At 43.3% G+C, this 26749-nt stretch overlaps 1 protein-coding gene across 1 annotated transcript in view; it reads left to right on the plus strand.

Moving 5' to 3' along the window:
• Window positions 1-17676: 17676 nt before the first annotated feature.
• The window catches only part of rgs7bpa (regulator of G protein signaling 7 binding protein a), a 121637-nt gene continuing 112564 nt past the window's right edge, over window positions 17677-26749 (plus strand). Inside the window, exons 1-2 of the mRNA XM_068055395.1 lie at window positions 17677-18136; window positions 18927-19093. Of these exons, the coding sequence (XP_067911496.1) occupies window positions 18005-18136; window positions 18927-19093 (299 nt within the window). The 5' untranslated portion in view covers window positions 17677-18004. The remainder of the gene's footprint in view (window positions 18137-18926; window positions 19094-26749) is intronic.

A 26749-nucleotide genomic window follows, 5' to 3' on the forward strand; every position in this document is an offset into this window, starting at 1 on the left:
TTCAAATCTCTTGTTTTAAAGTTAGTGGTCTCTGCTGAAGTCATAATAGTAAGTCAAGAAGTAGTGCTAGAGAAATTAATGGGGCTAGGTGGCAGCAAATCCCCTGGACCTGACAACCTGAATCCTAGGGTTTTAAAAGAGGTAGCTGCAGAGATAGTGGATACATTGGTTTTTATCTTCCAGAATTCCTTAGATTCCAGAACAATTCCCAGGGATTGCAAGGTAGCAAGCATAACCCTACTATTTAAGAAAGGAGAAGGAGAGAAAACGGGAACTGTAGGCTAGTTAGCCCATCAATAGTAGACAAAATGCTGGAATCTATTTTAGGGACGTGGTAACAGGGCACTTAGAAACTCATTAAATGATTAAGCAGAATTAACATGGATTTATGAAAGGGAAATTGTGTCCGACAAACCTGTTCGAGTTTTTTGAGGATGTAGTTAGTCAGATGGATAAGGGGAACCAGTGGATGTAGTGTATTTGGATTTTCAAAAAGCATTCAGTAATGTACCACACAAGAAGTTATTACACAATGTTAGGACTCATGGAATTGAGTGTAATATATAAGCATGGATTGAGGATTGGTTAATGGACAGAAACAGAGCACAGCGAGACCGGTGGCAAGGATAAAAGATCTGCGGCAGAGAGCAAGAGATCAGCAGGACCGGCAGCAGGGAGAAAAGAGCTCGGGGCAATCAGAGCGAACTGAACGTATTCAAAAAAAAAATCAAAGTGTGGCATCATAGAAAAGCAGGTAAGTGATTGGTTAGTGAGTATTTCTCTTATTCTCTCCAAACTAGGGCATTCATTGTGGTACATGTCGATACCAACGACATAGAGAGGGCAGATATTGAGGTCCTACAGTCAGATTTCAGGAGCTAGGAAGGGAGTTAAGAAGTAGGACCTCGAGGTGGTAATTCTGGCATACTCCCAGTGACATGCACTAGTGAGAGTAGAAATAGGAAGATATGGAAGATCAATGCAGCATGGTGCAGGAGGGAGGGCTTCAGATTCTTGGGGCATTGGAACCTGATCTGGGGTAGGAGGCACCTATTCAGAAGGGATGGGTTGAATCTCAACAGGACTGGGGCCAAGGTTTTTTTATTCATTCATGGGATGTGGGTGTCACTGGCTAGGCCAGCATTTTTTGCCCATCCCTAATTGCCCTTGAGAAGCTGGAGGTGAGCTGCCTTCTTGAACAGTCCTGCAGTCCATGTGAGGTACGTATACTCACAGTGCTTTAGGAAGGGAGTTCCACGATTTTGACCCAGCGACAGTGAAGGAACGGCGATATAGTTCCAAGTTAGGATGGTATGTGACCTGGAGTGGAACTTGCAGGTGGTGGTGTTCCCATGCATTTGCTGCCCTTGCCTTTCTAGGTGGTAGAGGTCGTGGGTTTGGAAGGTGCTGTCTAAGGAGTCTTGGTGCATTGTTGCAGGGCTCTTGTAGATGGTACACACTGCTGCCACTGTGCGTCGGTGATGAAGGGAGTGAATGTTTGTAGATGGGGTGCCAATCAAGCAGGCTGCTTTGTCCTGGATGGTGTCGAGCTTCTTGAGTATTGGAGCTGCACCAATCCAGGCAAGTGGTGAGTATTCCAACACAGTCCTGACTTGTGCCTGGTAGATGGTGGGCAGGCTTTGGAGAGTCAGGAGGTGAGTTACTCGCCGCAGGATTCCTAGCCTCTGACCTGCTCTTGTAGCCACGATATTTATATGGCTACTTCAGTTCAGTTTCTGGTCAATAGTAACCCCTAGGATGTTGATAATGGGAGATTCAGCGATCGTAATGCTATTGAATGTCAAGGGGAGATGGTTAGATTCTCTCTTGTTGGAGATTTTTTTTTTTTTTTGCCTGGCACTTGTGTGGCACGAATGTTACTTGCTACTTATCAGCCCAAGTCTGCATATTGTCCCGGTCTTTCTGCATTTCTACCCGGACTGCTTCAGTATCTGAAGAGTCGCGAATGGGTGCTGAACATTGTGCAAGCGAACATCCCCACTTCTGACCTTATGACTGAAGGAAGGCCATTGATGAAGCAGCTGAAGATGGTTGGGCCTAGGACACTACCCTGAGCAACTCCTGGAGCTGAGAGCATTGACCTCCAACAACCACAACCATCTTCCTTTGCACCAGATATGACTCCAACCAGCGGAGAGTTTTCCCCCTGATGCCCACTGACTTCAGTTTTGCTAGGGCTCCTTACTGCCATACTCGGTCAAATGCTGCCATGATTTCAAGTGTAGTCACTCTCACCTCACCTCTTGAGTTCAGCCAGGTGAACCAAGGTTGTAATGAGGTCAGGAGCTGAGTGGCCCTGGCGGAACCCAAACTGAGCATCACTAAGCAGGTTATTGCTAAGCAAGTGCCGCTTAATAGCACTGTTGATGACATCTTCCATCATTTTACTGATGATTGAGAGTAGACTGATGGGGTGGTAATTAGCCGGGTAGGACTTGTCCTGCTTTTTGGTTACAGGACATACCTGGGCAATTTTCCACATTGCAGGGTAGATGCCAGTGTTGTAGCTGCATTGGAACAGCTTGGTTAGGGGCGTGGCAAGTTCTGGAGCACAGGTCTTCAGTACTATTGCTGAATATTGTCAGGGCCCATAGCCTTTGCAGTATCCAATGCCTTCAGTCATTTCTAGATGTCACGAATCGAATTGAATCGATTTGGCTGCAGTCTGGCATCTATGATTAGATTAGATTAGAGATACAGCACTGAAACAGGCCCTTCGGCCCACCGAGTCTGTGCCGAACATCAACCACCCATTTATACTCCTTTTGGGCCTCCTTATCTCGAGAGACAATGGATACGCGCCTGGAGGTGGTCAGTGGTTTGTGAAGCAGCGCCTGGAGTGGCTATAAAGGCCAATTCTGGAGTGACAGGCTCTTCCACAGGTGCTGCAGAGAAATTTGTTTGTTGGGGCTGTTGCACAGTTGGCTCTCCCCTTGCGCCTCTGTCTTTTTTCCTGCCAACTACTAAGTCTCTTCGACTCGCCACAATTTAGCCCTGTCTTTATGGCTGCCCGCCAGCTCTGGCGAATGCTGGCAACTGACTCCCACGACTTGTGATCAATGTCACACGATTTCATGTCGCGTTTGCAGACGTCTTTATAACGGAGACATGGACGGCCGGTGGGTCTGATACCAGTGGCGAGCTCGCTGTACAATGTGTCTTTGGGGATCCTGCCATCTTCCATGCGGCTCACATGGCCAAGCCATCTCAAGCGCCGCTGACTCAGTAGTGTGTATAAGCTGGGGATGTTGGCCGCTTCAAGGACTTCTGTGTTGGAGATATAGTCCTGCCACCTGATGCCAAGTATTCTCCGAAGGCAGCGAAGATGGAATGAATTGAGACGTCGCTCTTGGCTGGCATACGTTGTCCAGGCCTCGCTGCCGTAGAGCAAGGTACTGAGGACACAGGCCTGATACACTCGGACTTTTGTGTTCCGTGTCAGTGCGCCATTTTCCCACACTCTCTTGGCCAGTCTGAACATAGCAGTGGAAGCCTTACCCATGCGCTTGTTGATTTCTGCATCTAGAGACAGGTTACTGGTGATAGTTGAGCCTAGGTAGGTGAACTCTTGAACCACTTCCAGAGCGTGGTCGCCAATATTGATGGATGGAGCATTTCTGACATCCTGCCCCATGATGTTCGTTTTCTTGAGGCTGATGGTTAGGCCAAATTCATTGCAGGCAGACGCAAACCTGTCGATGAGACTCTGCAGGCATTCTTCAGTGTGAGATGTTAAAGCAGCATCGTCAGCAAAGAGGAGTTCTCTGATGAGGACTTTCCGTACTTTGGACTTCGCTCTTAGACGGGCAAGGTTGAACAACCTGCCCCCTGATCTTGTGTGGAGGAAAATTCCTTCTTCAGAGGATTTGAACGCATGTGAAAGCAGCAGGGAGAAGAAAATCCCAAAAAGTGTGGGTGCGAGAACACAGCCCTGTTTCACACCACTCAGGATAGGAAAGGGCTCTGATGAGGAGCCACCATGTTGAATTGTGCCTTTCATATTGTCATGGAATGAGGTGATGATACTTAGTAGCTTTGGTGGACATCCGATCTTTTCTAGTAGTCTGAAGAGACCACGTCTGCTGACGAGGTCAAAGGCTTTGGTGAGATCAATGAAAGCAATGTAGAGGGGCATCTGTTGTTCACGGCATTTCTCCTGTATCTGACGAAGGGAGAACAGCATGTCAATAGTCGATCTCTCTGCACGAAAGCCACACTGTGCCTCAGGGTAGACGCGCTCGGCCAGCTTCTGGAGCCTGTTCAGAGCGACTCGAGCAAAGACTTTCCCCACTATGCTGAGCAGGGAGATTCCACGGTAGTTGTTGCAGTCACCGCGGTCACCTTTGTTTTTATAGAGGGTGATGATGTTGGCATCGCGCATGTCCTGGGGTACTGCTCCCTCGTCCCAGCACAGGCATAGCAGTTCATGTAGTGCTGAGAGTATAGCAGGCTTGGCACTCTTGATTATTTCAGGGGTAATGCTGTCCTTCCCAGGGGCTTTTCCGCTGGCTAGGGAATCAATGGCATCACTGAGTTCCGATTTGGTTGGCTGTATGTCCAGCTCATCCATGACTGGTAGAGGCTGGGCTGCATTGAGGGCAGTCTCAGTGACAGCATTCTCCCTGGAGTACAGTTCTAGGTAGTGCTCAACCCAGCGGTCCATCTGTTTGCGTTGGTCAGTGATTATGTCCCCCGATTTAGATTTGAGGGGGGTGATCTTCTTACTAATTTATACTAATCCTACACTAATCCCATATTCCTACCAAACATCCCCACCTGTTCCTATATTTCCCTACCACCTACCTATACTAGTGACAATTTATAATGGCCAATTTACCTATCAACCTGCAAGTCTTTTGGCTTGTGGGAGGAAACCGGAGCACCCGGAGAAAACCCACGCAGACACAGGGAGAACTTGCAATGATGCTGGGGACTTCAGGAGGAGGCCGAAATGGATCATTCACTCGGCACTTCTGGCTGAAGATTGTTGCAAATGCTTCAGCCTTTATCTTTCGCACTGATGTGCTGGGCTCCCCCATCATTGAGGATGGGGATATTTGTGGAGCCACCTCCTCCAGTTAGTTTTTAAATTATCCACCACCATTCATGGCTGGATGTGGCAGGACCTCAGAGCTTAGATCTGATCCGTTTCTTATGGGATCGCTTAGCTCTGTCTATCGCATGCTGCATACGCAGTTTGGCACGCAGATAGTCCTGTGTTGTAGCTTCACCAGGTTGACACCTCATTTTGAGGTATGCTCCTGGCATGCCCTCCTGCACTCTTCATTGAACCAGGGTTGTTTCCTGGCTTGATGGTAACGGTAGAGTGGGAATATGCCAGGCCATGAGGTTAGAGATTGTGGTTATGTACAATTCTGCTGCTGCTGATGGCCCACAGCGCCTCATGGATGCCCAGTTTTGCATTGCTGGATCTGTTCGAAATCTATGCCATTTAGCACAGTGGTAGTGCCACACAACACGATGGAGGGTATTGTCAATGTGAAGGCGGGGCTTCGTCTCCACAAGGACTGTGCAGTGTTCACTCCTACCAATACTGTCATAGACAGATGCATCTGCGACAGGCAGCTTGGTGAGGACGAGTATGTTTTTCCCTCTTGTTGGTTCCCTCACCACCTGCCGCATACCCAGTCTAGCAGCTATGTCCTTTCAGACTTGGCCGGCTCGGTCAGTAGTGGTGCTACCGAGCTACTCGGTGATGGACATTGAAGTCCTCCACCCAGAGTGCATTCTGTGCCATTGTTACCCTCGGTGCTTTTTCTAATTGGTGTTCAACATGGAGAAGCACAATTCACCAGCTGAGGGGGGGTGATAGGTGGTAATCAGAGGAGATTTCCTTGCCCATGTTTGACCTGATGCCATGAGTCTTCATGGGGTCCAGAGTCAATGTAGCTGGTGACTCGCTGGCTTCAGGCAGAATTCCGTGGTCACACAACTTTCCTTCGTGGTCCTGAAGATGTGAGTGGCTGATTTGGCTGTTCTCCTGGAGACAGTAGTGCGGCTAATTTCCTTCAAGGAGTCTCTGTCTGCAGCAGGGGGTCCCTGGGTGGTTACGGTCAGCAAACAGGGTTTGAAGCTTACAAGGTGGGTTGGAGGGAGGTGAAGGAACAAGGGACCCCACTCGTGTCTTCTCTCATCAGTGTCTAAATGGTTGTCTCCTTACTGCAGAGTAAAACAGAAGCTTAAGCACACGAAGGGTGGGCCTGTCACAGGACCATCAACCAGTGATTCAACCATGGTTGTTACTAGTGTATTCCTTCTTGCAATTTATTTAGTTCAGGTCTAGGCATCCCCTTCTCCCAGCTAGGGTCACATTGTTCAAGTGATCAGGTTTGAGTGATTCGTCTCTACCAGTTCAATATCTCAGGTAATGGCCATCAACGCCTTGCTAATGGAAACAGGATAGATGGTTCACTCAGAATCCCCAGGCCATTATCCTTGATGGGTCTGTGCAGACATGCTGTCTCCATCTCAATGTTTTGGAATGTTTAGGTACAGTGATGCAAATTGGGGTCGCCATCTTTAGCTGCAAGCACGAGTCACCTTTCATCTCCGTTTAAAAAAAAAATTCAATTCAGGTTTCCAGCCAGTGGATTAAATATCATCATTCAACATATAACAGTTTTTTAGTGATAGGATGATCATGCTACGGTGTGTATTCGATAAGCCTCCAAATAGTGAGAGGGAAATCACTGCAGGGAAATCACTGAGATGTGCAAGAACTATAGAGTGGTGATATTGAAGGACTTTAATTACCCGAATATTGATTGGGTTAGTATTAGAGTAAAGGGTAAGGATGGGGAAGAAAATCTGAAATGTGTTCAAGAAAATTTCCTTGACCAGTACGTTCTCCGTTCAACTCGGAAGGAGGCATTGCTAGAGGTGATGCTGGGGAATGAGATGGACCAAGTGTCTGTGGGTAAGAGTTGGGTAAGAGTGATCATCGTCTCATAAGGTTTAGACTAATAATGGAGAAGTGCAAGGAAGAATCTAAAGTAGAATGGCTAATTTCAATGGAATGAGAAGGGATCTAGCCAGGGTAAAATGGAACTAAAGACCGTCAGGGAAATCTGTAACAGATTTGTAAAGATGTAATCTTTAAGGAGAAGATACTTCAGCTACAGGGTACAGGGTACATTCTAACAGGGGTGAAAGGTTGGGGAACCAAAGCCAGGGCTTCTTAGATGACGAGGAAGAGAACATGATGAAACAAAAAAAGAGGGATGCACGTCAGGTGAATTCTTCAAATGAGAACCAGGTCAAATACAATGGGCAGGATTTTAACATGCCAAAGAGCCGCAACAATCTCCCGCGCAGTGGCTCATTTAAATGGTGGGGGCGGCCCGCCCCACCCAATCATGTGGAGGGGGCAGGCTGTCCGTTGCCAGCAATAGTGTCGGTTGCCTGTGCGCAGGTGCTGGCGCCGTTTTTAAAGGGCAGCCAGCCCTGCCGGCGCATTTAAATTTTTAAAGAAGTAAGCCCTCAAAATTAAATAAATTTATAATGCTTGTTTCCCACCTCTCCCCATAACAATTATGATAACAATTTTCCCTACCCCCCCCCCCCCCACAAAACACTTACCATTTACATCTGACCTCCCCCACAACTGCACAAAGTTTAAAGGTCAACCCTTCCCACAATCCCCTCCACCCGTTACGTTTATTTGACCCTGTCCACCCCACACTGAAAACCCCCCACCAATGTGGCACCACGTTTCCCCGGACGGGGATTTGAAGGCACGGGAGTGCTGGTTACCGCGCTGAAGATCGCAGCGGGCCCGCAAGATTGCAGGCAAGTCCATTTAAATGTATTCATTTTATTGATTTGAATATTTTAATTGAGGTCCTGTCGCCCAGTAGTAGGGAGCCGCCATGGAGCCTCCCCACCACCGGGAGGATCGGGCCAGGCCCTCACAGCGGCGAGGTCCACGGCCTCATCTGGAGCCATCTTCAGGCCCTCACACCATGGAACCTGACGCCTGGGGGAGAACAAAATCTAGCCCAATAAGTTGAGAGGTGAAGTGAAGTGGTAAATAAGACTGGCAAGGAGAGAACATGAGAATACAATGGCAGTCAACAAAAAAGGGAGCCTAAAAATCTTCTACCGGCATGTAACTAGAAAGCGGGTAGTAAGACGTGGGGTGGGGCCTATTAGGAACAAAGAGGGTGATAGATGCTTAGAGGCACAAGGCAAGGCTAGAATACTAATGAGTACTTTGTATCAGTGTTTAATAAGGAAGTGGATACTGACAACATGTCGGTGGAAGTGGAGATATTATACATAATGGATGTGGTGAAATTTGAGAGGCAAGAACTACTGGAAAGGCTGGCTATGCTTAGAGTGGGTAAGTCGCCTGGTGGCTTATGTCCAAGGTAGCGGAAGGAAGTGGGAGTGGAGATAACGGAAGATCTTACCATAATCTTCTAGTCTTCTCTAGATATGGGGGCGGTGCCAGGGGATTGGAGAGTGGCAAATGTGACACCCTTATTCAAGAAAGGGTGGAAGGACATTCCTAGTAACTACAGGCCAATCCATTTAACATTAGTGGTGGGTAAGGTTTTAGAAATGATAATCAGGGGAAAAAAATCAACAGGCACTTGGAGAGTTTTGAGCTAATTAAGGATAGCCAGCATGGATTTGTGAAAGGCAGATCATGCTTGACTAATCTAATTGAATATTTTGATGAAGTAACAGTGAAGGTTGATGATGGGATTGCATTGGATGTTGTCTATTTAGATTTTAAGTAAGCGTTTGAAAAAGTGCCACATAAAAGGGTGGTTACAAAATTGAGGCTCATGAAATAGGAGGGCCAGTGTCAGCTTGGATCAAAAATTGGCTGAAGGAAAGAAAACAGTGAGTCCTGGCAGGCTATTTTTCAGACTGGAGGATGGTAGACAGTGGTGTTTCCTAAGGGTCAGTGATAGGAGCATTGCTTTTCTTGATGTATTTATATATAGATGACTTGGACATTGGAATAGAGAGTAACATTTCAAAATTTATCAATTATACAAAACTTGGAAGAGTGGCAAACAGTGAGGATGATACAAATCGACTGCGACAGGACATAGGTAGGCTAGCAGAATGAGCAGACCTGTGGTAAATGGAATTTAATACAGAGAACTGTGAGGTGATGCATTTTGGCAGAAGGGATGGGGAGAATCCATATAGACTTAATGGCACAGTTCTAAAGAGTGTGCAGGGACAGAGGGACCCAGGGATGCATGTGCATCGATCTTTGAAGGTTGCAGGACATATTGAGAGAGCAGTCAGCAAAGCATATGGGATCTTGTGCTTCATAAATAGAAGTACTGAGTACAAAAGCAGGAAAGTTATGCTGAATCTTTATAAATCTGTGGTTAGGCTACAACTAGAGTATTGCATCCAATTTTGATCACTACACTTTAGGAAGGATGTCAGGATCCTTGAGAGGGTGCAGAGGAGATTTACCAGAATGGTTCCAGGGATGAGGGATTTTAGCTGCAAGGTTAGGTTGGAGAAGCTGGGGTTGTTCTCCTTGGTGCAAAGGAGATTGCGCGGAGATTTGATAGAGATTAGCTGATAGTACAAGGACTAGGGGACACAGATTTGAGATTTTGGGCAAAAGATTCAGGGGGGATATGAGAAAGAAGTTTTTTACGCGGCAAGTGGTAATGACCGCCAACTTGCAGCCTACAAGGGTGGTGGAAGCAGAAACAATCAATGATTTTGAAAGGAAATTGGATGGGCAGTTGAATGAAATGAACTTGCAGGGCTATGGGGATAGAGTGGGGGAATGGACTGATTGGATTGCTCTACAGACAGCTGGCATAGACTCGATGGACCGAATGGCCTCCTTCTCTGCCATATATGACTCTTGACTCTATATGGTGATAGTGCAAGAAGGTGGAGTTGAGGCAGAAAATCAGCTAAGATCCTATTGAGTGGTCGAGCAGGCTCCAAGGGTCAAATGACCTACTCCAGCTCCTAGTTCTTATGTTCTTATGAATGAGAAAGAGTTCTTCTTTCTTTCTTTTCTTTTGGGCCTCCTTATCTCGAGAGACAATGGATATGTGCCTGGAGGTGGTCAGTGGTTTGTGAAGCAGCGCCTGGAGTGGCTATAAAGGCCAATTCTGGAGTGACAGGCTCTTCCACAGGTGCTGCAGAGAAATTTGTTTGTCGGGGCTGTTGCACAGTTGGCTCTCCCCTTGCGCCTGTGTCTTTTTTCCTGCCAACTACTAAGTCTCTTCGACTCGCCACAATTTAGCCCTGTCTTTATGGCTGCCCGCCAGCTCTGGCGAATGCTGGCAACTGACTCCCACGACTTGTGGTCAATGTCACACGATTTCATGTCGCGTTTGCAGACGTCTTTATAGCGGAGACATGGACGGCCGGTGGGTCTGATACCAGTGGCGAGCTCGCTGTACAATGTGTCTTTGGGGATCCTGCCATCTTCCATGCGGCTCACATGGCCAAGCCAGCTACTATGGCTATGGACCTACCATGGACCTACTATGGCTATGGACCTACCAGCCATGGACCTACTCCAGCTCCTAGTTCTTATGTTCTTATGAATGAGAAAGAGTGTTCTTCAGATAATAAACTGTTTTATTTTTGTTTCATTTTTTGGCTATTTTGTGATTATTTTCATGTTTTGCAGTGGGTTGTGTTTTGCAGTGCTGCTTTTAGTAAAAAAAAAGTACTAGAGAAATTAATGGAGCTTAAAGTAGATAAATGCCCTGGACCTGATGATCTACATCCCAGAGTGTTTAAAGAGGTGGCTGTAAAGATAGTAGATGCATTGGTGGTCATCTTTCAAAATTCTATAGACTCTGGAATGGTTCCTGCAGATTGGAAGGGAGAAAATGTAACCCCACTATTTAAGAAAGGAAAGAGAGAAAACAGGGAACTACAGACTTGTTAGCCTAACATCAGTTGCAGGGAAAATGCTAGAATCTATAATAAAGGATGTGATAACAGGACACTTAGAAAATAATGGTAGTATTGGGCAGAGTCAACATGGATTTATGAAAGGGAAATCATGTTTAACAAACCTATTGGAGTTTTTTGAGGATGTAACTAACAGAATAGATACAGGGGAGCCAGTGGATGTGGTGTATTTAGATTTTCAGAAAGCTTTTGACAAGGTTCCACACAAGAGGTGAGTAAACAAAATTAGAGAACATGGGGTTGGGGGGAATATACTGGCATGGACTGAGAACTAGTTAGCACACAGAAAACAGACAGTAGGGATAAATGGGTCATTTTCACCTTGGCAGGCTATGACCAGTGGGGTACTGCAAGGATCAGTGCTTGGGCCCCAGTATTCACAACCTATATAAATGATTTGGATGTGAGGATTAAATGTAATATTTCCATGTTTGCAGATGACACAAAATCAGGTGGAAGTGTGAATTGTGAGGAGGATGCAAAGACGCTTCAAGGAGATTTGGAGAGGCTAAGCGAGTGGGCAAAAATTTGGCAGATGGAATACAATGTGGAGAAATGTGAAGTTATTCACTTTGGTAGGAAAAACAGAAATACAGAATATTTCTGCAATGGTGAGGGGCTGGGAAGTGTTGAATTTCAAAGGGAATTCGATGTCCTTTTTCATGAGTCACTGAAAGCTAACATGCAGGTACAGCAAGCAATTACGAAAGCAAATGGTATGCTGACGGTCATTACACGAGAATTTGAGTATAGGAGTAAAGATGTCTTACTGCAATTATATAGAGCCTTGGTGAAACCATACCTGGAGTATTGTGTTCAGTTTTGGTCTCCTTACCTAAGGAAAGATATACTTGCCATCGAGTGAGTGCAACGAAGGTTCACCAAACTAATTCCTGGGATGGAGGGATTGTCCTATGAGGAAAGGTTAAATAAACTGGGCCTTTATTCTCTGGGGTTTAGAAGAATGAGAGGTGATCTCATTCAAACATACAGGGTTGATGCAGGAAGGATGTTTCCCCTGGCTGGGGAGCCCAGAACCAGGGGACGCAGTCTCAGAATAAGGGGCAGGTCATTTAGAACTGAGATGAGGAGGAATTTCTTCACTCAGAGGGTGGTGAATCTTTGGAATTCTCTTCCACAGAAGGCTGTGGAGGCTCAGTCATTGAGTATGTTCAAGAATGAGATCAATATTATAAACATCAAGGGTTATGGGGATAGTGCAGGAAAATGGTGTTGAAGTAGAAGATCAACCATGATCTCATTGAATGGCGGACTGGGCTCGAAGGGCTGAATGGCCTACTCCTGCTCCTATTTTTATGTTCTTACGTTTTGCTAGAATATAAATAGAAAAGCAGCCAAATAATTGTCTCCAAATCGCAGGACAATCAACTAAAAATAAAATATTTACATAAGTTCAACAGACTATCAAATGGTTTCCAGAATACACAATTACACTTCCCTCCTCCCCATATCCTCCTACTCCAGCCTTCCCAGCTCCAACCTTCCCCAGCCCTTTCACACGTTGGTGCAGTTATTCCCCTCTCCCAATCCTGCTTAAACTGAATCCTGCACTTGATCTCGACTCCCCCAGGCAACACCACTGGAGACTGACTAGTACTATAAAAAATATTTTGCCTTTCTGTGCATTGAAATAAAAAACCTTACTCTTCATTTCATAGAATCATATAGTGGTTACAGCACAGAAGGAGGCCATTCAACCTGTTGAGTCTACGTCGGCTCTCTGCAAGAGCAATTTAACTAGTCCCACTCCCCCGCCTTTTCCCTGTAGCCCTGCAATTTATTTTCTTTTCAGATGCTTAGCCAATTCTCTTTTGAAAGCCATGATCTAATCTGCTTCCACCACCCTCTCAGGCAGTGTATTCCAGGTCCTAAAAAATGTTTTTCTTCATGTTGCCATTGGTTCTTTCGTTAATCACCTAAATCTGTGTCCTCTGGTTCTTGACTCTTCTGCCATTGGGAACAATTTTTCTCTATCTGCTTTGTCCAGACTCTTCATGATTTTTAACAGCTCTAGCTAATCTCCTCTCAACCTTTTCTCAGGAGAACAAACCCAGTTTCTCCAATCTATCCATGTAACTGAAATCCTTCATTCCTGGAACAATTCTCGTAAATCAATTCTGCACCCTCTCTAAAGCCTTCACTTCCTTCCTAAAGGGTGATGCCCAGAATTGGACACAATATTCCAGTTGAGGCCAAACCATTTTAAAAATAAATGTTCATCATAACTTTCTTGTTTTTGTACTCTATAGGAACATAGGAACAGGAGTAGGCCATTCAGCCCATCAAGCCTGCTCTGCCATTCAATATGATCATGGCTGATCATCCACTTCAATGCCTTTTTCCCACACTATCCCCATATTCCTTTATGTCATTGGGATTTAGAAATCTGTCAATCTCTGCTTTAAACATACTCAATGACTGAGCTTCCACAGCCCTCTGGGGTAGAGAATTCCAAAGATTCACAACCTTCTGAGTAAAGAAATTTCTCCTCATCTTGGTCCTAAGTGGCTTCCCCCTTATTTTGAAATTGTGTCCCTGGTTCTAGACTCCCCAACCAGGGGAAACATCTTAGCTGCATCTACCCTGTGTATCCCTTTAAGTATTTTGTAGGTTTCAATGTGATCACCTCTCATTCTTCGAAACTCTAGAGAATACAGGCCCAGTTTCCCCAATCTCTCTTCATAGGACAGTCCCGCCATCCCGGGAACAAGTCTGGTGAACCTTTGTTGCACTCCCTCTATGGCAATAATATCCTTCCTAAGGTAAGGGGACCAAAACTGCACACAATACCCCAGGCTCAGTCTAATCAAGGTTCTATACAATTGAAGCAAGACTTAGCTACTCCTGTACTCAAATCCTCTTGTGATAAAGGCTAACACACCATTAGCCTTCCTAATTGTTTGCTGCACCTACATGCTAGCTTTCAGTGACTTATTGACAGGGCCATCCAGGTCCAGTTGTACATCTACACTTTATAATCTCTTACCATCTAAGAAATACTCTGCACATCTATTCCTCCTACCAAAGTGGATAACCTCACATTTTTCCACATTATATTCCATCTGGCATGTTCTTGCCCACTCACTAAGTCTTTCCAAATCCCCTTGAAGCCACTTTGCATCTTCCTCACAACACACATTCCCATCTAATTTCCGCGAACTTGGAAATATTACATTTGATCCCCATATCCAAATCATTGATATACATTATGAACAGCTGGGTCCCCAAGTACTGATCCTTGTAGTGCCCCACTAGTCACAGCCTGCCAACACGAGAATGACTCGTTTATTGCTACTCTGTTTTTTGCCTATGAATCCATGCCAGTATATTACCTCCTATCCCATGTGCTTTCATTTTGCTAACCAACCTCCTGTGGAGAACTTTATCAAAAGCCTTCTGAGATTCCAAGAAAATCTACGTCCATCGACTGCCCTTTATCAATTCTGTTAGTAACATCCTCAAAAAACTGCAACAGGTTCGTCAAACATGATTTCCCATTCATAATCCATGTTGATTATGCCCTAGCAGACCATTATTATCCAAGTGTCCATTTATCACATTCTTTAGAATAGATTCTAGCATTTTCCCAACGACTGTGCTTCGAGCTCACTGTAGTCTTTTTGTAAGTAGTCTTGCTTTTTGTTGGGGCCTAGTATTCTTCTTAAACCTTGTTCACTGTAGGAGACTTTACTCTCTTGGGTTTCATGTGTCTTCAATGGTTTCCAAAGCTGATGAGAGTGAGATGAGAGCACACAGAAGAGAGGTCTTTTCAGTCTAGGAGCAAAGAGCTTTCTGCATTTCTTTCTCTCAGCAAGTTCAAATTCAAACAGTTAGTCATGTGACTAAACTGGCATGACGAGGTCTTCTGTGTATTGGAGAAGCAGGGACTGTGTCCTTTGTTCCATCACTGTCTGCCAGCAAGCAAAAGTCTTTCCAGTCAGGGGCTTGGCAATTCCTTGTGATAGGCCCTCTTTTCTTCCCAGCCACAATTTTAAGTTTTAATGTTCATATGGCAAAATAATGTGTGCCTCAGTCTTGGCAGGTGGGGGATTGCATGGCAACATGTAGCCCCAAGGTGTCTCTGTTCCTGCAATCCCTTTAGAATTGTACCCTTTAGTTTATATTGCCTCTCCTCATTCTTCCTATCACAGTGTCATATTTTTCTGCATTAAATTTCATCTGCCATGTGTTTTCCCATTCTTCCAACTGGTCTATGTCCTCTTAAAGTCTATCACTATCCTCCTCACAGTTCACAATACTTTCAAGTTTTGTGTCATCTGCAAATTTTGAAATTGTCCCCTGCACACTCAAGTCTAAGTCATTAATATACATCAAGAAAGGCAGTGGTCCTAGTATAGACCCCTGGGGAAAACCACCTTCATCCAATTCGAAAAACAACCGTTCACCACTACTCTCTGTTTCCTGTCACTCAGTCAACTTCGTATCCATGCTGCCACAGTCCTTTTTATTTCATGGGCTTCAACTTTGCTGACAAGCCTTTTGGAAGTCGACATCGACCACATCAGCCACATTATCCTCACCAACCCTCTCTGTTACCTCTTCAAAAAACTCAATCAAGTTGGTTAAACATTATTTGCTTTTATCAACTCCGTGCTGGCTTTCTTTAATTAATCTATACTTATTCAAGTGACTGTTAATTTTGTCCCAGATTGTCATTTCTGAAAGATTTCCAAACACCAGGTTAAACTGACTGGCCTGTAGTTGCTGGGTTTATCCTTATACCCTTTATTGAACATTTGCAATTCTCCAGTCATATGGCACCACCCCTGTATTCAAGGAGGATTGGAAGATTATAGCCAGTACCTCCACAATTTCCAGCCTTACTTCCCTCAGCATTTTCAGATGCATCCCATCTGGTCCTGGTGACTTATCAACTTGAAGTACAGCCAGCCTTTCCAATACCTCTTCTTTATCAATTGTTAGCCCATTCAGTATCTTAACTACCTCCTCATCCAGTATGACTCCAGCACCATCTTCCTCCTTAATAAAGGCAGATGCAAAGTCCTCGTTTAGCACTTCAGCAATGTGTATTTTCCTTTTTTGGTCCCTAAATTTGTTCTTCAGTTACCATTTCTATTATCTTACTTTAGTGTTCTTCTTGAGGTTGGGAAATTTTTCAGATCTCCCTCCAAATCCAGCCTATCTTGAAGCTCAAGTTTACTCATTCCCTGACATATTGCCACGTATTTTGTTATCTTTGGTTCCGACTGCAGAATGGAGTAATATTTCACTGGCTGTCAACTGAAGCAGGTTTTGCAAAGTTTGGGCTGAATTTTTGCAACGAGGATCAAGTTCTGCCACTGGGGCCAAAAGTGGGAGCCGACCCTTCGCCGACAGCCATGTTCACAGGCTGCCATTCAATTGAGAATGGTGCCATCCCCACCCCACAAAGCTGCCTGCCCAATTAGAGGGCCAACAGCGTCGGCAGCGAAGAACGGGTAAGTTTGTTTTCAAGAGCTGGGGCCAGGCAGGCAGGCCGCAGCGATCGGGGGTGGGGCAGGTCCAAGCAGGGGCACTGTAGCTGGGGAGCCCCTTCATGGGCCATTGAACAGCCTTTAAGGAGGGCACCCCGGGAACCCGCTTGCAGGCTGCGAGGGTTTACCTAGCGGTTTCCCCACGCGGCGGCGGGTTCTCTCAACGAGCAAAATGCCACTGGGGGCAGGAAGTGGCCCTTAATTGGGCCCTTAGGTGGCTCAGGTGGGTGGCTGGTAATTATGCCCCCTCCATATTCCCAGCCCGTCACCATGATAAAAATAACTGTTCCTGATGTTATTGTATAAATGCTTAACAGGTGCCTATCAAATTCCCTATAAATGGATTAACGCCTCCGAGAGAAATTTCAACTGAGTGTAATGAGCATTTGTACCGTAACATCACCAACGGTATTTTCTACTACTGTTTCTGCTGTCTTAAAGACATTTACTGTTATTGATCTTCTTCTTCTTTGGCCTCCTTGTCTCGAGAGACAATGGGTAAGCGCCTAGATACTTAAATAATATCAGAAGTGAGAAATGTGAAATTTTACGGTACTTTGTGTCTGACCGGGTTTCTCACCATAACGCGAACAGAAACGTGCTTTACAAAATTATCCTACGGAGAACTGAGGTGAGATACCATTTTCATTTTTTATTTTGCAGTTTAGTTGCAAGGTTGAGCACCTTCCTTTCCTAAAGCAACTCCTGTACTACACGATCGAAATATGTCAGGACATTGATTTGATGCAGTGAACTTCGTCAAACCTTACGTACGCTGGTAAATACTCAGCATCAGGGAAATGGTTGTGTTTCATTCCTATATCACTGCTCTCTCGAACACTAGAACATTTCAGTGTTAAAACACCGTGCTGATACTGGCATTGTCAACGGCGTTCCACGTTTCCTTCGCTAAGTGACTAAACAGCCAGATCCAGCTATTCGGGTTGTATTAGTATTCCTGTCCTATCAATGTGTTGTGTCGCTATCCACGTCAGCCTGCCGGATTCCTGCGCCTCGCAATTCCAGCAAGGTTAGAGCCGCAAAAAGGCCACACGGAAGATTTAAGATTAGACCAAACGGCCAATGGTTACTTTCTACCCATCGGGACTCTGCTTTTTATTCTTGAGGTGAAAATAAAAGCTGCTGTGGCCTCCCCCACCCCTGAGAATTAAAGGCGAGATCGTTCCAGTGTGGGATTTCTGCAGCCGTCAAATTCTTAATGGCAACCCCTAAATCTTCGAGATGTGAATATCTTCCCGATGAAATCAACACCCTAAATAACACGGAGCATGCTAACATTGGGATATTTCAGCTATTCTTAGATAGTGGTGACTTTGAAGCATGTTGAAAGAGGACAGCCAGAGCCCGCTTTGCAGGCTCAAGGTTATGTAGAGGAAGGAAGGGGAAATAGAGAAAGCATCTATTTTCTTGTATTTTGAGATCGTATTTCTTTCCTGGAGCACAAGATTCATCGCAGCACGCCTTACCCATAGCGAAGAGCGGCTCATCTTGGATGTGTATGCATGAGTTCTGCACTGAATGGGCGCAAAACCCGCCGCAAGTCGCCTGGCTCCATCCTCCACCAAGAAGCAGAGCGGAGAGGCAGCTCGGAGAGCGCCGTCAAACCCTTCCGGGCACTCGAAGAGTGTAAGATGGTAGGTGCAAACTGCAAAAAAAACATTGTTTTCTTAATCCACCCTGGCTCCCCCCCACCCCCCCCCCCCCCCCAAAACTGCTTCCAATTCCGATCACGTGCAAATGCACAACCGTATTTGTTAATGTGGAGCACTGGTCTGAGTGATGACTGAATTTCAGTGTTATTCTGACATGTCTATTTATGGCACGGCTTATCTATTCTGTTGCATGTGAGTTCGTTGCATATTGAAGTGCTTTATTGAATACTAAGTGGAGTTCTCGTGTCAAGAGGACACAAGTCCCTTCACTTCGCTTACCTAGAATCAGTTTTTATGAAGTATCCGTGTAAACAAAAGTGTTAGATCCGAGTCGAGGATAGCAGATCAATCCTCGAAAGTGCGAACATGTTATCCTTTTCCAACATTATGCCGATTTACTGATCTTACTACAGAATCTAGCGAGACTTGCAGTGGTTGCATTGATTTGCGGCTCAGATGGAAGCTGGACAGGTACAACTAGTGGAGTTACATTTTAAAGCATTCTGCGCCATGATATGAGAATGTTAATAGTGTAATGATAACATCGCTATTATTTGTTTGTTCTATATTGCGAGTATTGTGTGTGTATGTTTATACCACAGCCGAGAAGTATGGCTGCCCCGCCATTGACCTTCAATTTTCTTTCATCCTCCGTTTAAATGGCAGCAAGTGCTGCTGTTTAATTTATCCAACCCATACCCCACCGCCCCTTATGCTTTCTTGTAAACGACCGATAACTCTTCATGGTGACCACCAGAGTTTATCCTTTCAGCTGGTGCAAGAATTCAACACACAGGTGGCCCTTTACCGCGAACTGGTCATTTCCATTGGAGATGCCTCGGTGGACTGTCCCGCCCTGCGAGCTGAAATGCAGAAGACGCGGACCAAGGGTTGTGAGATGGCACAAAGCGCACATCAAAAACTCTCCGCAATCTCGGGGTGAGTGAGCTCTTTAAACTTCAGTGATCGATACGGGGCTTTGAAATTGATTTAAACTTCCATTCACATCAACCCAAAGTCTGAGCAAACCTGTCGATCAGTGAGTTTTTTTTTAAAAAAGGGTACGTGATACTCCTTAATCCATGCGTGGACCGAAAGCTTTAGCGGTATTTAATGTCTGTTTATTACAGAAAGATTTGTTACAATGATTTACTTAATAGTTTATATATATCAAGTTATTACAGTTAAAAGCTGAGATTGTTCCGCTTAGTCTTTTAGATAGAACAATGATTCTTCGTCAGTTCTCTCGTCAGTTTCTCCCTTGGAGGCGTTGACTCCCTCATGGCTGATCGCACGTTTGGGACACGCAAATGCATAACTCCCAAATGACAATTCTGTGCTCAAAGTTCCACGAAATGTGGAATTTACACGACGTGTTTATTAGGCTGGGTGAGAGAATGAAATGGCGGTAAAGCCACATTTATTTTCTTCTGTAGTTTCTTTTGCCAGTATTGTGGCAGTTAAATTGTGCTGGCATTCCAGAGTCAGCCTATCCCAGGTTTCTCAACCTTACCTTGCAATGCTGTTAATCAACAGCCTTTTTTTTCTGAGAATTCTTACTTGAAAAAACCTTTCCTTTTACAAAAGATGAATTTAAGAAGTGCTTAGCTTTACAGCAAGTGGACTAAGTTTTATTTCCAGTTGGTGCTGATCTCAGGTAGCAATAGAAGTGCCAATTGTTCTCATAGCCCATGGGGGAGGGAGGGAGGAAACTGTCAGTGTTCCCATGCCTGATGGTTTGAGTGGCTGCCCTAAAAGGGCTCATGTATGAGCATTGAGTTTGACAGGATCTAGCTCAGTTATGTTGCCCCTCTCTCCATCCCAGTCAAATATCCTGCTGATGTTCACTATATAGGCTCTCACTTGTTAAATGACCACTTGGTTAACATACCAGCTGGCACCTGGAGCCCATGGAATGTATGTACCATAGCAAGAGAGAAGAGGGGAGCAAATTGGCTGAATAAAAGGAGGAAAAAGCCATGTTAATTTGTTTGCAAACCTGACCATTACTACGGAATTTCAGTGGGGAGAGGAAGTGGTCTTTGCTAGTAGTGCAAAATGGGCAATAATGAATCATTTGCTGTTTTACAACCCACCCAATTTTCTTTTCTATGGATTTTCATTGGAAAAGGCAATCGTGAAAAGTGTAAAATGGACTGCCAATTTGCGACTGCTCATTGTCTAAAAGCAGTTTCACCCCAAATGTTTCTAACTTAAAACTAAATTAATTGGAACTTTTTTAAACTAAGAAATTCCATTGTCAGAAAATAAAAATATTTTTATTGTCTTTTAATCACAGCATGTAGTATTGTATAATTAGAAATTAACAGCTTGTCTTCAAGAATAATCGGATAATCTCCGAAATAAAATGCTATCCAGCATGATCAGAGAGGTAGCTTTTGAAATGTTGTAGGAGAGAATTCCAGAGTGGGGGGCTGTTAATTGCTGTAGGTTGGGGCAAGAATCACAAAGCCTAGGATGGGGGATGTACAGTTGACCAAAATAGGAACAGTGGAAGATCTGAGCTTGAATCTAGGCAGGAACAGGCTGAGTGAGGCCAATGAGGGAAATGAAAACAAGTGTGAGGATTTTGAAATCAAGGATTGGACAGTGAGTTGACACTTAACAACTTTTGGTTATCTAATTAAGAATTCAATAATCCAAAAGCTCTAATCTTCCTGGAGTACACCTTGGAAGAGAATATGCCACAGTTATATTGCATGTTTGGCATTGGAGTGGCACAGATTTTTGTCCTGTACCACTGTTAATCAGCAGTTTAGGATTCATAGTGTAGTTACCCAGGAGAATGGAGTGACCCTGCATCATCAGCGTTGCACAGCAGCTGAAATGTAATTTCAGCCATTGGAGAATAGATTTTTTTAAAGTTAAAACAATAGCTACTTATATTGCACCATTCATAAAACAAAATAGTTTAAGTTAACTTATCTCAGCTGGGCAACAGTAGAAATAGAAGTACATAAATGTTAGATGAGAACATAATCAGGCTACAATGTGATTAACCTTCCCTCCCCCCATCGAATAGTCCACCAACACTCATTGCCTAAGAAAACAGAGCAGTAATTTGAGATAGCAGAGGACTGCTAGTTCTTAGGGAGCCTCAGGTGAAATGTTAAACCAAGGTTCCATTTGCCTGTCCCACTGGTGCAGATGGACACTAAAAGTCCCATGCCACTTTTTGAAGAAGAACAAGGAGTTCTCCCAGTTTCACAGCCTCGTGCCTCAACCACTACCACAAAAAAAGGTTGTTATTCATCTCACAACTGTTTGTGGATTGGTACTGGTGGGGAATGACTGTTGTCTGTATAGCAACCCAGAGAGAGAAAAAAATTAAAGGAACCCTGCAGTTAAATTCTGCAGGATATTCGGGAACCCATTCTTTTGGGTTGCCTGACCTCACAACAGCAGCCCCCAACCCTGGCATCAAACTTGCCTCCAAGCTAAAATCTAGGCCATTTTGTCAGTTTCAAAATAGAATTAATTATCCTATTGTGCCAGATTTTGTTCTTTCACATTAGTGCCTCTATAGTAAAAAAAACAGGTTGTAGCATTTCTTACCAAAATTCCAAGCAATGTGTAAATTTATCCAATAATAAAATGCTAGAAGCAGAAGTTATAGTCTAATAGTTGTTAAATGCTGTTCTTTATTCAAAAACCATAACATGTAAGTCGCATACTAATTTTATGGTTGCTATCTTGATATGAAGAAATGTAATTTTCAGTAGCATGTAACTCTCAAACCTAACCATTGGTGACATAAAAATCTCGCATGATGGTACAGTTTACATTTTTAGAACTAGATTTTACAGCAAGTTATCTGATATCTTTCTTTAGGCCAGTATACAAATTCAAATACACAAGGAGTTTCAGGATCAAGTGGTCTTCAACATTTAAGGAAATAAAAATGGAATAGACAGAAGTTAGAATATAAACTAATGTATAGATTCCTTCAGATGTTATCTGTTATTTTGTAACTTTTAACTTATTTTTTGGAGTAGTTAGGGTAATTTTTAGGGATGATAAATTTTAATTACTTTGTTCTGTTTTTTCTGTATCATTCAAAATCATGAATTGCAGTTACTTTAGCCACAGACCTTGTGAAAGTTAATACATTTATATAGTTTACAATGCATGCATGTTGTTCTGGTTTGAAAAAAGCAGTAGTATATTTTCATAATTATTAATATGCATGATTAAATGTTATAGTATGCAGCTTCTACTAGTTTTAGGTTAAAAACCTCATTTTGCATTAACAAAGATGAGAGCATAGTATTCAGGGATTAAACACTTTCAACTCTCTGTACCCATTGTTAGCGTCAAACACGTAACATTGCTACAAGTAAAAGCTTCATCTTTAGTACCTCAACAATGTGCTTTAACCCCGCTTCAGAAAAAATACCTGCTACTGTACCAATGTAAACCATTCCTGCGCTGAGTATCCTGTGGCTTCTTTGAATGAAAAGCAGTTTGTGGTGAATTCTTGGAAGTTTTGTGCTCTGAACCTGTATAGATTAGGGACTCATTCCTTACAGCCAGCTGCAGTTGGTTTCAATTTATGCTTAGATCCCAGAGCTAAAAGGGCAGTATGCTTAACAGTAATATGTTTAACCAAATGTGCAAGCTACCCCCATGTATGGACTAAGTTAGTTTCTAGAGATTTTTCTTTCGAGGTAGGAATATTTCTGCAAAAATCATAAGTGCTTTAATTAATATTTTTGGAGAAATGTTAACAATTTTTATTCCCTTCCCATAAGGAGTGAAGGAATTAATATCCTCTGAAGTATAGATAAAGCGATGCTTTATTTGAGAGTTACAACATTCAGGAGATAGTTCAGTCCATGGTTGAGCAACATTATTATGTTACAAGTACTTATAGTTAAATGTTATTATTCAAAACACTGCACTGGGAAAATAGGTTTATTTATTACGGGTTCGTCTTATTAAGATTTGGGTAGTTCTTTTAGCTTGCTCAATTATGATGCACTACGGCCAAACCATTTCCACAGTTGAATAGCCTATTATTATTACCTAGGCTTGTACATGAAGAATGACCATTTGGGCAAAGTACCAGAAAGTTTTTGATACTGTGGCATTGAACCCTAGCACCTTCAAGAAAAAAGAAGAAAAAGGATAACATTCAGAAAACAGAACAAGACGAGTATTATGATTCTAATCTCGTGTTCACCAATTCTGTCTCACACACATGTACACACACATATGGACCATTGATTTGTTTTCATATATCTGTCGACAAAGGAAAGAGAAAAATGTTTATTGGTAGTGCTGACTGTGGTGCACTCTTATTTTTCAGCTAAAAATGATTTTTTAATTAGTATTTTGGTATATTCTGTAGCTATGGAAAATCAATTAAAGCTACTTTACGATGTGCTCACCACCACCTTCTCAAGGGCATTCAGGGATGGGCAACAAATGCTGGCCTTGTCAGCGACACTCCCCGCCCATGAAAGAATTTAAAAAAAGATGGTGCAGAGGAGATTACTAGAATGGTATCTGGATGAAAGACTTCAGTTTCATGGAGAGACTGGAGTAATTGGGGTTGTTCTCCTTAAAGCAGGGAAGGTTAAGGATAGATTTGATGGAAGTGTTCAAAATCTTGAAGGGTTTTTAAATAAGGAGAAATTGTTTCCAGTGGCAGAATGGTTGGTAATGTGAGTACACAGTTTTAAGGTAATTGGCAAAAGAACGAGAGGCAACATGAGGAAATTTTTATTTATGCAGTGAGCTGTTATGATCTGAAATGTACTGCCTGAAAGGGTGGTGGAAGCAAATTCAATGACAACTTTCCAAAGGGAATTGGATAATTCCTTGAAGTGGAAAAAGTTGCAGGGCTATGGGGAAATAGCAGGTGAGTAACAGAGAATGGATAGACTATTTTTTTAAATTCGTTCGTGGGATGTGGGTATTACTGGCTAGGCCAACATTTATTGCCCATCCCTAATTGCTCTTGAGAAGGTCGTGGTGAGCTAGCTGCCTTCTTGAACTGCTGCAATCCTTGGGGTGTAGGTGCACCCACATTGCTGTTAATTTTCAAAGAACAGGCACAGGCATGAAAGGCTCAACGGCTTCCTTCTGTTCTGTATCATTCTATGATTTTAAGTGAATTTCTGGTTTTATGACATGGAATTCTAGGAATTTTTGCTCATGTTCTTGGAATCATATTCCACAGAACTGTGGATCAGTGGACTTAAGTGTAATTTTATTTCCAGAAGTATTATTCTCTTTTTATAAATCGAGGATGCACAATCTGGAGATTATGGCCTGGATTTTGCAGTAGTAATTACAGTGAAACTGTCAATGTTTGCTCTCATACTTCTCTGAAACTGACAGCAACTTCTAGAGTCAGCACATGTGTAGTTATTCACAGAAATCCAGAAGTTGCTGTCAATGGTTCAATGCTTCTCCTAAGGGTACTCTGTTAGTGTCCCTACAGACTGCCATTAAATTGGCCTTTTATGCTATAATCTTGCTGTAAAAACTCTTGAAAAAGTTACACATTGTTGAATGACGTGTAATTGGGTTTTTAACTAAGCATACTATGTTAATAATTACTGCTGAGAGACCTATCTGGCCTTAGAAAACTAATTTTATATTTGTAGATTGACAAATTTCTTCATTATGGTAAAATATTCGCATATTTAATTTTTTTTAAAGTTTGTTTGATATTTCGGCTTCTATCTTAATCTCACATGTATGTTCCAATCATTTATTTTGCTGTCTGTAAATATTAATTCAATGTGAAGGATAATCAGTGCTTTTAATTTCAGTGAGAATACTTCAATGTGATTTGTTGCTTACCCTGCTTGATAACATTACTGTTGCTGGACACCTAGAAATCTCCTTGATTTGGTGCCAGTTACAAATGTCAGGGAAAGGGGAAATCCATGCCACAGACATCACTAGATCTTTGTGGGCAGCTTTCTTCGAGGTCAGCGGCGAGTGTCATCATATACTATCATAGCGAGAGGATTCAAGTACAGGAGCAAGGATGTCTTGCTGCAATTATACAAGGCCTTGGTGAGACCTCATCTGGAGTATTGTGTGCAGTTTTGGTCTCCTTATCTGAGGAAGGATGTTCTTGCTGTGGAGGGAGTGCAACAAAGGTTCACCAGACTGATGCCTAGGGTGGCAGGACTGATGTATGAAGTGAGATTGGGTCGATTAGGTTTGTATTCGCTAGAGTTTAGAAGAATGAGAGGGGATCGCATAGAAACCTACAAAATTCTAACAGGACTGGACAGACTAGATGCAGGAAGGATGTTCCTGATGGCGGGACAGTCCAGGACCAGGGGTCACAAACTAAGGATAAGGGATAAGCCATTTAGGACTGAGATGAGGAGGGACTTTTTCAACCAGCGAGCGGTGAAGCGGTGGAATTCTCTACCACAGAAAGCAGTTGAGGCCAAATCATTAAATATATTCAAGAAAGAGTTAGATATAGTTCTTAGGGCTAAAGGAATCAAGGGATACGGGGAGAAAGCGAGAACAGGGTACTGAGTTTGGACATCAGCCATGATCGTATTGAATGGCGGTGCAGGTTCAAAGGGCCGAATGGCCTATTCCTGCTCTTATTTTCTCTGTTTCTATACTGATGTACAGCATTTATTCATTAGTCAGGATGACCTGATGACTATAAAGGTTTTCCTTATATACAATAGTAACACTATAACATTTTGCACAGGAAAAGACCACTGATCCACACCATTGTGATTCTGGAGCTAATAGTCCTGCATCCCCTTTCCTGATGGGAATTCATCGAGTTCTTTTTTTAAAAACTGGTATAACCTTTGCTGTTAATCTATTTCACAATTGTATCACCCTCTTACTAGAAAGAAGTTGTTTAAATTTCCTATTTTGTTTTGCTAACCTTAACTTTAAACTTTCTCCTGTAGTGTTCAAACGTGCGCCAAAAAATATAATGCATTTGGTTCAAAATTCTCTGTAATTGTGGACATCTTAAAGACCTCAGTTAAGTTTTATTTCCTGTTTTCCTTCTCCAGAAATTGAACTGCCAGGATAGGCATCTTTTCTCATAACATAGCTGGCTAATTTCAGGAATCAGGAATGTGTCTGATTGCCTTTCTTTCAACTTTATCCAATAATTCTGTATCTTTAGTGTAAGACAAAGAATAAAACTAAATACAGTACTGCAGAAGGGACCTCCCCAAGTTTGTGTGCAACTTCAGTATTTTCATCCTTGTGAGTACAGAACTGGCTGTTTTAATGACCAATCTATAAAAAATCCCAGATCTCATCCCTGCTCCAGGCATCAGTGTGGAAATTGCATGTGGGTAGAAATTGTCCAACCCCAAAACTTTTTTTTTATTCAGCTTCCTAAACTTTTCCATTGTAAGACTAGGAGTGTCCAGACTTCTCTGACCCTCCTTGATCAACCCAGGCAGCTGCGCCCCATTTCAAATGATCCAAAATCCCTTCATATGGGAAAGTAGAGTTGAAGCCAAAGATCAGCCATGATCGCATTGATTGGCAGAGCAGGCTTGATGGGCCGCATGGTCTACTCCTGCTCCTATTTCTTATGTGCTTACACTCATACCCTTC

This window comes from Heterodontus francisci, chromosome 1, assembly GCF_036365525.1.
Source record: "Heterodontus francisci isolate sHetFra1 chromosome 1, sHetFra1.hap1, whole genome shotgun sequence".
Taxonomy (NCBI): domain Eukaryota; kingdom Metazoa; phylum Chordata; class Chondrichthyes; order Heterodontiformes; family Heterodontidae; genus Heterodontus; species Heterodontus francisci.